The sequence below is a fragment of the Leiobunum rupestre genome, chromosome 8 (assembly GCF_980474605.1).
Source record: "Leiobunum rupestre chromosome 8, qqLeiRupe1.1.hap1, whole genome shotgun sequence".
Lineage (NCBI taxonomy): Eukaryota > Metazoa > Arthropoda > Arachnida > Opiliones > Sclerosomatidae > Leiobunum > Leiobunum rupestre.
In genome coordinates, this window is record NC_143391.1 from 2895880 (window position 1) to 2907466 (window position 11587).

Sequence of the window (11587 nt, forward strand, 5' to 3'; positions counted from 1 at the left end):
TCAAATTCAGGCTTCTACCGTAGATTTGATTACTGTAACCGATCGTTATGAATCTCTTCGCAAGTTTTTCGTAGAACAACGAGAAAATTTCAAGTATTTCGAAGAAAAGGCGATGGAATTAAGCGTGTTTAAGCAGTACACAAAAGACATGGGAAAAAGACAACCGAAAAGAAAAAAAAATATGATGAAACACCTGATGAAGAAATGAAAATGACCGCGAGTGATACTTTCAGGGTTAACACATTTCTCGTCATCATTGATAGACTGGTATCCGAATTAGAAAAAAGGCAGGATGCCTACAACAAGTTCAATGATAAGTTTTCATTTCTGACTAAAATGGGTGAATTGTCATCATCAAGCCTTACAAAAAAAGCCCTTTCCTTGGAAGCAATGTACTCTAATGATTTAGAGACTGACTTAGTTCAAGAATGCATACATTTTCAAAGCCACATTTCTTCGGAAAGAGTTTTGGTAAAACCAGATTCTGAATCATTAGAAAGTCTATCTTCGTTTCTGCGAAAACAGAGTTTGCAGAACGTTTATCCTAACTTGGACATAGCTCTTCGTATGGCATTATGTACTCCAGCGACAAATTGTTCGGGTGAGAGAAGCTTTTCTTGTCTAAAAAGGGTAAAAAATTACCTGAGATCGACCTTAAGTCAAGAAAAATTAAACGCTTTAGCTCTGTTGAGCATAGAGTCGGAATTAATGAACAAGATTACTTACGACGATATAATCGATGATTTTGCCACCAAAAAATCGCGCAAAAAGGTATTGTGAGAAATTTTCATAACTTAATTCAATTTGTTATTTTTTTAACAGTTTGTAAGTAAGCGCAATAAATATTATTTAATTACGTTTACCAAATGTACATCATTTTGTAATACACCACCTTATTAGTCGTTACATGATTGGAGCTTTGATTAGCTCAGTTGAGGTGGCGGAGTGGTTAGCACTTTCGCCTCGCAGCAAGAGAAGCCGGGTTAGATCCCCGCTTGTGGTCCTGGGGTGAAAATCCGGAACAGCTCCTGCGTAGAGTTTGAAAGTACTCTCCCCACTGGTTAAAGGGGTTTTACATCGAGATCTTCGGTTTCTCCTTTCCATCAAAACTTGCTGAGGTTAACGGTAATAGTAAGTGCTGGAAGCTGACGGTAAGTTCACGTGTCATGAAGGGCCACTCGTAAATAAGGCAATAAAAGTCGCTTGCGACTTGGGCCTGTGGTGCTGACTAGGGTATTAGCCTAGCTAATTTAAAAAAATATATATATTTACCCAAAAACTTTTTCTTGTGCAATTTCAAACAAATTGTTGAATTATAAAAAATTATATAGAAACTGACAAATGTAAATGTAAGGGCGGCAAAATGTGAACAGCCTACTCTTGGGAAATGTGTAAATCCGCCACTGAAAAAAAGGTATAAAATGTAGAAACAAAAAAACGTCAAACGGGAATTCAAAAAATTTACCCAAGCACCCAGAAATATTCACCCGCAGCACAACCTTCCGGGAGAGTTGTAAAGCTAATGTATTAAAATAATTGTTTAGACCATATAACTAATAAACTTAAAGCATGATATAATTTAAATAAAAGAACTTACTTGTTATATAGATAATCCATGCCGTAATAATAATAAATTTTTTGGAAGAGATAGAATACAATACAACCGGAGCGAATAACAGTCTGATCTAAATTGCGGGGAGTGTTTCGCCAACAGCCGCTAATGGGACCCCTCATATGGGGTGGACACGGGGAAACATCTGCGTCAAGCATATCCCTTGATATTAGGTTACACCTCACCCAGACCCGGCATATGTTAAAGAAAGAATCTAAAGATGAGCTTTGATTGTATCGTTTTCGCTAGTAAAGAATTTAACTTTTTTTCTTTTAAGGAAATCCTGATATTTTTTCCCCGTGAACTCCCCCCCTTTATCGGTTTGAACTTTAAGAGGCGTGAGATCCTCGAATATTTTCTCGGTCGCGGCGATTACGTCTTCGGCTTACTTTTTATAGGGACTGCCCACGCGCGTCGCGAGAATGTATCGATACATACTAGTAGGTAATTAAAGCCGGAATTGTGTTCGGAAATGTCTCTCATGTCCGCTAAGTCCATTTGAAACTGGTCGCCAATATTAGTTACAAAAACCTTGCTCCTTTTAAATTTCCGATAGGCGGTCTTATGTAACGTGTACGATTCTTGCTTCGTTAACCATTTTTCTACCGTTTCCCGGGGAATACCTCTGTCTTTCACGGCCTGATAAAGTTTTTCCAATCCGTCGAAACTCGCGGGATGTTTTGGATCGTAATAAATTTTTTTCAAGACTGCCTCGGGGTTAGAAACTCTTCCCATATTGGTTGTTCCGTTTTCCTTTTTTTCGCGCCTCTATTGATAACCCCTTTCGATAAGTCCCGGGGTTTAAATTGGAGCGGAGTCCGAACGACTGATGCTTTTCTAGGTTTCGCCGAAAATGTAATTTTTTTCTTCTTCACTCGCGGGATGGTTTTCTTGAATGATACCGTAGGCGTGAACAAGGCGTCGAACTCGTTCCAACCGGTGGGGGGAGGCGTTCGTTTTCTATTTATAGCCCCAACGGCGTAACTTACGAGCGTAGCGATATCTGACCCGGGCACGCGCGTTGGATCTATAAACAACTCGCCTTCACTCGACCACGAAACTTTATCGCCTAAGCTAATCAATCGGTTAATTAAGTCCTTCGCACTCGCCCTAAACTGAATCGGTACGAGATTTAAGAAGGCCGTGTCTTGCCCGGTTTCTTTTCTATTTTTTGGCTTCGTCGCTATATCCTTAATGTTTTGATAACGGTGGAACATCTGCTCGAATAATTTAACTTTATCCATAATGTCAAGATTGGAATTGAGTACGTCGGTCATGCTATTATTTAATTCATCCACGGAGGACCCTAACGGATGTGGAAACGAAAATTGAGGGGTATCTCGAGAGGGGATGAGAACATTTTTATTATTATTATTATTATTATTATTATTTTTTCCTAACGAGTCGAGGGGGACTAAGGCTAACTTTTGAGCGTACATTTTTTATTTCCTTAAGAACGACCTAAAATCCCACTGAGGGCTGAAATAACGGTGGGGATGAGAATACTTAGAATCCCGTGACCTTTTTGAACTAAAATTAATTTCTTCTTACGCCAGGCTACCTGTCTAATGAATTTCTTTTGTTTAGCTAGTTTTCGTTTCTGACAAGGGTTTAACTTTAAATTCCCTTTCAAAGTATTATCGCAGCATTCAGCAATAGCATCAATTAAGGGTTTTTTAGCGTGATGGAGAATAGCGCGTCGTTGTTTAAAATTTGATCTACCTAGGGCCGAGAGAAAATCTTTGTGTCCGGCAACCAGGGCCGGCATTTTCGAACTGGTTAGGGACTTCTTCCTCTCCGCTGACTTTATACTCCCTACTTTTTTTTCTTAGGGATATGGACCATTTCGGTTTCGTCGGGGAAAATATCCGTTCTTAAACGGAAGTCATCGGGGCACTCCTGCCTATTGTCGATAAGAATATAGCCGTGAGGGCGTTTGGTCGCGTCGAGATAGGCCTCGATAGCGAACCGGTAATTGGCGCCTCTAAGTTGACGGAATAATATAGCGGGTTGAAGTTGGTCACGAGGGTTCTTGAACAAAACAATGTAATTCGCGTTCAGCGAACAATCGCGCGCATCCTTTGTTTTTGGGAAAATGTTCTGGGTTATAAATACGAAGCTTATATTACGGTGGTGAACGCCTTTCGTGAAAAAAGCCCCGATTTGACCATTGTTCTCGTTCATTAAATCGTCAGCGATGAGGAGAATGTGTTCGCCTTCTTCACCGGGGTAATCATCGAGATTGGGGACTCCTTCTCGGAACACTACAGCGTCTTTTAAAGTGTCATAAAGTGTTTGCCACTCGCTATAATGCCAAAATATTTTTGTCGGCGGAGGGGAGATCATTTCATCTTTATTTTTTATAATTCGCGCCATCAAAACGGACTTCCCGCTACCGCTCGGCCCGCTCAGAAGAGCGGAGAAAGGACCATACAGTGGTAACATGCTTTTATTAAATGAGGTCTCTAAGTTAAACTACATCGATATTTAAGAAACAAACCGTTCGGGTAAAAATAAAAATATGAGTTTAGCGGTGTTCTTTACTTAATACTGATGCTGCCATTTTAAGTGGGACTTATCGTCTAATATGAGTTACATTTTAGGTTAATAGTTTTAAAGCCATAACGACTTATCTTTTCGAATATGTTGGATAAAAAACAGTTAATAGCGAAACCTCGCGTATAAGGGTAATTAATCAATAATTCCTTTTACAGACATTCTATAAAGGGGTTATACCCGAATATTAGGATATGTTTTTTCATTCTGAACTAGTCATTTTTTTTTAAATATTATTCTTTATATCCGAACGGTAATGTTTCGAAATTATCGATAACGCGTAATTTATTGACAACTGGTCGATATTTTTTAACTTGCTTTACAGTTACCACTGTAAAGCATCCCTTTCAACGAGTCCATAGAGATAGAATTTCTAGTGGAATAGTTCTGTCTGAGACCTTTAGCCTTAACGACCTCCTTAATTTCACCGGTATCGCGGTTGAGTACGCGGAAGGCGTAATTTTTCGGGCCGCCCGAGCAAAATTCGGTAATATGACAATTTGGACCAAATTCTGATAATTGATCCGTCATATCCCCAAGATAGGTTCCTTCCTGCACTAGCTTATTGCCATCACGTGATCTATATATTAAACTATCCGTATCGTGGTATAATATACTATTCCCTAGAGCCTCTAGGTGACTATAGAGCCTCATTCGGGCAAAAGCGGTGGTATAACAGGCTAAAACTACGTTTACATGAGCCAAAGCCGGATCGATTTCCTTGAGATGTTCCCATTTGACAAGCAACGTCTTATCGTTTATCGCCAAGACACTTTTCCTTTCGATATTCGGGTCAATAAATAGTTTAAAGAATTGTTCGCGGTCCTTAATGATCTCGGTTTTTACGAGGTTATTCCGTTGTCCCCACTTACCGTAAAAACTATTTAACATTAACTTCGCGACGGCACGTTTACCGGGGTTTAACGCGATCTTAGCGGGATCGAGTTTAACGCCTTCGTGGTCCTCGAAATCCGAGACGTATTTGTTTTTTTCGTCGGGGGTAGTGATCCCCGCTGGAAACCCCGAAGCCTCGGCCTTCATTTTGTACATGGTCTTGATGTAGTCCGAAAACAAGCCCCCCTTCTGGGTCTCCTTGTTATACTGCGTTGTTTGATAATGCCAGGCTTCGTACATTTCAATCACTTTGTAACCTCTGGAAACGGCTAGTTTCAGTTCGTCGGAAACGAATGTCCCCACGAATGCCCGCTCGGGATCGGAATGAGGACACCGTCCATGAAATCTTAGACGTGCACATGTACCACATAAGACGAAAAGAAGTCGCGAATTATAGTGCATGGGTAGGATAGGGTGAAAAAGTTTAGGAGGGGCGAGAACGCGGCACAGAATTAACCCGTCCAGCGAATCGAGATCTCGTAAATCATCCGGGTCTAGTAAAACTTTCGGGTGACCGACGGGTATTCTATCTAGAAGGTTGACAGTCGGGTAAAGTGAAAGCATGTCGACGTTAAACGCGCGTTCATCGCCTTTGGTCTTGTAGTAAAGGACTGTCGCGTTAACTCTCCCTCCGAAAAACGCGTCTCGAGGATTCAAGGGTGAAATTATCATGGCGCGTACTTTTTCGAAAAACGCCTTATCCTTCGCTTGACGGCGAAGCTCGTAAAAATCGCATTCCCAGATCTCTATAACGTTTTTCTTAAGTTTCCGGAGTTGAGCAACGACCCTGACTGTTTGTTGGTACCTGAGGTTGAACGTTTGTGAGGGATCTGACCATAGAGGTCTGTCTCTTCCCACTACTTGACAGCGAACGCACCCATGAAAATAGCAGCCCTGGAACATGTAAACGTCATTTCCGTCAAGACCGTCCACTTTAAATTTACCTACCATAGCCTCCCGCCCCCGCATAGCTGACACTATTCTTATACCCCTGCGTTTTTCTTCCCAGGCGAGCCATTCAAAAGCCGCGATTGATTGTCGGTCCCTATTTCTCATCCCTCCGGGGGGGAGTATCCCTATCGTGTCAGGAATGAGAAAGCGTTTCCTAAAGACGTAATTGCAGGCGCCCGGGAGCGTGATGGCAGCGCGGAAAGGGTCAGTGTCGCAGATTTCCATGAATTCACGTCTAAAGGTTGCGCATCCGAGTCGGAGTATATTGACATTTGGTGAGGAAAACTGTCTAGATTTCGGAACAATCTCTAGCGGTAAATTACGTGTGGGTCCAATGAAACTCCTTAGAGGGTTACCCCCTAGAGGTCATCCGGGTTTCGACCCCGCCCCTAAAATGACCGGTATATCTAGCCTCGCGAATTTACCGATAGTCAGAACAAGTCCAGGAAAAAATATGGCCTCCGGGAATTCCCGAAAACGCTGGTAAGTTTTTTCAAATTTTATTTCACTTGGTTATTTTAATTCTAACTTTTTAAATTTTATCTAGCCGTACACCCTCTTCATCCTCCGATTCCTCCTCTATGGAAGAGCTGGAGGCTCTTACCTCTATTTCGTGAGTTTTTTGATATTTTATATATTTTCGTTATTGTAATTTATATTTTTTTTTACCTAGTTATTCCCCTGCAAGCCCCGTTCCGGGCTTTTCTCATTGGAACGATAACATTCTCCTTCCTTCTTCACCTGATGTGGTGATAATTTCTCCCGAGTAGGTTTTTTAAAAAATTTTTAACCCCTTTTTTAAAAAAATATCCTAAATCATTTTGTTTTTCTAAAGCCCGCTTTCATCATCTTAATCTCCCTCATCACCTCCGATGGCTCTTTCACCACCGGCACTCCTTGCTCTCCCCGCCGTTATTCCGGGTGACCATCGTTATGTGTCATCTTTAATCTCTCTGGCCGCCGTGTTACGGGGTGCATTTAACGCGACTCGTAACATGGGCGACTCTCTTCGCCTTTTTTCAGTTGACCATCATGATTCGCCTTCACTTCAAGCCACCGCCCTGGACTTTCAGGTGGTGGTCGATCATGCCTGGGCGGCCCAGAACGCCGCGATTGCCCATATCACCTCGGTGGTAACGGGCGATTTCGCGGAAACAGCCTTCACGGCTGATTTGGGGTAATTGATATTAATTTTCAGATATAAATTAAGGGTTCTAACATTTTTTTTCGAAAATCAGTTTAATAGCGCCGCCGCCCATCCCTAATTTTCTGATCGACCCCGAAGTCGCCGTTCCTTCTCCCCCAATTATACCTTCGTAAGTTCGTTTTTTAGAAAAAGTATATTTTTTTAAAAACTAAATGTTTTTTTACAGCTCTGACCTCCTCAATTCACCGCCTGTTTCGCCTCCCTGGATTTAAAAAAACTTTATTATATATTTCCTTGTATATTTTTATATTTTTCCCGAATAAAAAATGTTTTTTCGAAAAGTGTCTTTTAAATAATTCCCAGTAAGCTTATTTTTTTGTCATCTATTTTCACCATTTTACTCCTTTCTATGGAAAAAAAGTCGGGTATTGTCCCCTCGCCGTTTGGCCCGCGGCAGTTTCTACTTGCAGGTGCGGGTGATTCAACCCCTGCGGGCACCCCCCTTCTCTCGACTTGATCATTGTCATCTTTTTTGAACGCGAGTGCTAGAATTCTCTGGCTTCATTTCCAAAAATGTCATCTCAAGACGAGGAGCTAGAGTCAATGTAAGCTAAAATTTGGCCTATTTTTTATTTTACATTTCTTAAAAAATGATTTTCGTTAGTCCCGAAGAAGACCGAGCGCATTCCGCGGGAAATGTCACCCCCCCTCCCCCCATTCCGCCAGTAGTGTAAGTTGAAATTAGTCAATTTTTTTTACAATTCTTTTAAAAATATGAAATATCATAGCCCCGCTGGAGGTCGAAGAGGAATGGGTATAATGCGGTACTGGCTGGCGCGTAGCCTAACTAATGCCCCCATCGGAGAAGCGTGAGTCGCATTTGGTCTAATTTTTTTACATTTCTTAAAAAATATGATTTTCATTAGTCCGGGACCACCCCCGCGAATTCCGGGGTACGGGCGTGGCCGCCCCGTCATACCCGATCCGTAAGTTATTATCCTATAAAATTTCGGTTATTTTTTTAAATATATTTTTATCGTTAGCGGCTGTCAACTCCCCGTTGGGCGGGGGATATTCCGAAATCGTCGTTGCGTAAGAAGAAATTTAACTAATCTAAAATAATAATATTAATAATAATGAAAATAATATTTCTTTAGCCTACCGCGGAGTTACCAGACGTGGTCGTGGACGCGGTCCAGGCCGTATTAGCCGCGGGGCTGGTCGATGGGGCCGATTAATGTCTTGAGTATGTCTTACTTTTTAATCGGTGCTCCGGAAATTGTATTAAAACCTATTTCTTTTTTCCAGGTAAATTTTTAAAAAAAACAAATACTCGTTCTTATTCCACCTATAATTTTTTTTGATACAATCAGTGATGGAAGGGTAAAAAAGAAGCCCCCTAATATAGTTAGAAACCTCTTTAGTACTTATGTTAGATTATTTTTTTGAAATTTCAGCAGTATATTCCGGAATTTACTTAATAAAAAAATCTTGCCCAGACGCGATAATTTTTTTTTTCCCCGGGGTGTATGAGTCATCCGAGGGATATTAATACCGGGTGGAGCTCCGGGGTTTGCGTCATTTCGTATTCGGGTTTCGAAGCGTTAAGATGTCTTACGATTTGGGTAGCAGAAAACAAGATGCAAACTTTCAGCGGAAAATCAATTTTCGCTGGCGTTTAGGAAAAAATTCGTGTCTATCAATTGGTTTAAAAGGTGAGGACCTGGAAATATTCTTTTTCAATGACGTTACTTTCCAATCCTCGATATGCCTCCCGCCTGTAGCTTTTAATAAGATGTATCAAAATTGGTATCTCATTGAATCACATACTAGAGAAGTTGAGAAAAATAAATTTAGTCTCGAGCTTGCCAAAATTGGTGGTCGTACTTTTGAACTTTTAGCTAGTAAAGGGAACGTTACTCTTTTGGCGTATAAAAGTTTCGGGAAAAAAGAGGAATTCCAACTTGGGGAAGCGGGTATCCTAGCTTTAAATTTATGTATCCACGCCGTCGACAAACATTTGACTGAAATTGAGAAGGAGAGGCCCTGTATTGAAGCGATGTTCGAAGTTCTCAAACTTCACGTTCAACGCGTTGCCGGCTACCCTGACAGTGAAGATTTTGAAGAGATCCATTTCGGCCAAGGAGATTCTGATATATTTCCAGACGTAATGCGTAAATTTAGTTGTTATTCGAGTCCATTTACCATTATAAGTGACTATACTAATCTAATTGAGAGGCGTAACCTGACATCTGCTCTTCAAGCGTATAACTTGTTCTTCTTGTGTTTTACACAGTTACCAAGTCTGGTGTATTATCAAAATTAAAAATAAAAAAATGAAAAAATATATGTCTTGTTATTCAACTAATATTAGGCAATTGAACGGGGGTCGTGAAAGAGACTTATTCCTACGAAAAAAGAGCGAGCAACATTCTTGGCTTGCTATTGTCGGAAAAAAAGAGGGGGACCCCTGGGGCGTAGAAGTCAGCGGCTTTAACGGTCGTTGTAAGTATCCATAAAAGGACGGGTGGTGAACGAGGCTCTGAAAAAACGCCGGAGGCAAGGAAAAAAGGCGAGGTTAAGTATCTATGGAAATCGCTCCATAATTTTGGATCTATAAATTCGGTGGCTCTATAAAAATCGCTCCATAATTTTGGTATCTATAAAAAAAATGTTAGACCTTATCTATAATTCTGCTTATCTATAAAATCGCTCTATAATCTTGCTTATCCTTGGCCAGGCCTATTTCTCTTATAATATTCGTCTCGTTATTTTTTTCCAATACATTTTAGGTAAAAAAAAGATAGGTAAGTGGAGGTATCCATATAGATATGTAAGTGGAGGTATCCGTAAAATGAGGAGCGAGTGGAGTTAGAGGGCTCCATAATTTTGGATCTATAAATTCGGTGGCTCTATAAAAATCGCTCTATAAAAATCGCTCTATAATTTTGGTATCTATAAAAAAATGTGGTTATGGACCTTATCTATAATTCTGGTTATCTATAAAATCGCTCTATAATCTTGCTTGGCCAGGCCTATTTCTCTAATATGTTACATATGTCATGAGTAATCCAAGACAAATATGAAACTATAATAGCTTTAATACAACAATATTATAACTGAGACAAGTCGGCAGAGACGACATGAAACACATGAGATGGTTAGACCTAAGATATTTTTCGTTCGTGCGGTTACGTAGATGTTATGCTAAATTCATATTACAACCGCGTGGGCGTTTTAATCCCATCTTCTGGGGTATCATTTACGTTTCTCCTTCGAACGACCCCCGAGATATCAAATGCCCTATTTTCTGGGACCATATTTGACAAAATTAGTATTGACATGTCGTTTATATTTGTCACCTTAACGGCTGCGAAGGAACATAATCCGCCACTGAGTGTTAGGTTCGGAAACAGGGTCGCTAGTCTGTAACACAATTATATAAGTTTTAAGCACCATGCGTTAGTGCCTCCGCGAAATTGACCTCAAGAGTGGTTAAATTTAAATTAAATATTTTTTGAACATGGTTTCGGTGTTGAAGTAGGCTCCTAATAAGTATCATTCTCAAAAACGTGCCGTTGTCGTATTTGATGGGCCGGTTTTTATCTTGAAACGTATATATCTATTGCCGATTCCTACTTTGTATGTAGTGTCATGTGTTTATTGCAGGGTTACGATGGTATAGGGTGGTTAATTCGATTTCATTATTCTTAGACATTGGGTTCCCTATTGGTATCTAGGTTAGTTTACCAGAAGTAAATGATTCCTTTTACCAGAAATAAATGAACTCCTTTTACCAGAAGTAAATGAACTGATAGGAAAATTATATACATAATACACTGACGGGTACTATGCATGGTGTCACGGCTAAGCGTGTCTTCCGTGGAATTTGGCTGGCGATTGAACTTTTGCATTGAATATTAATATAAAATCATGTTTCTATTTGACTGCTTCATAGTAAGCATACGCAGCTTTCGTATGCACATCGTCGGATCGCTGCGGCTTTCCGCAATCTAACTACACCACAGTCGTCCCGTACTTAATATACAAAGAGAGTTTTGGGTGTTATATTCTACGAAGGCGGTTTTCGTTCACGAGCCATTATGATACACCATACGATTTGAAATAGCTTACTTTCGCGCTTTTAAAGTAAATTTGGGCATTAGGGGGCCTTGGAAATTGGGTATTTATCCCGCTACTTCGGTGTAGAACTAATATTTCGACTGGTCCAACTTGTTTGTTCTTATTCTTAATTTTTTATCTGTATTGAAAATAATTTGTTTGCTAAAGTCTTGATATTCCGAATTATTTTAGGATTATGGAAGTTGAAAATCTTTCTAGTAGAAGGGTGTCTTTTACCCGTGGTACCACAATGACATTAACTGAGGCGGAAGACATCTTGAGCAAGGCTAACGAAGGACGATTCG

At 40.4% G+C, this 11587-nt stretch overlaps 1 protein-coding gene across 1 annotated transcript; it reads left to right on the plus strand.

The window, feature by feature from the left end:
• The first annotated feature begins 210 nt into the window (after window positions 1-210).
• On the plus strand, window positions 211-780 carry LOC149931668 (zinc finger MYM-type protein 1-like). Its single transcript, XM_090156629.1, has one exon. The coding sequence runs from the start codon at window positions 211-213 to the stop codon at window positions 778-780; it is 570 nt and encodes a 189-aa protein (XP_090012755.1).
• Window positions 781-11587: the final 10807 nt, after the last annotated feature.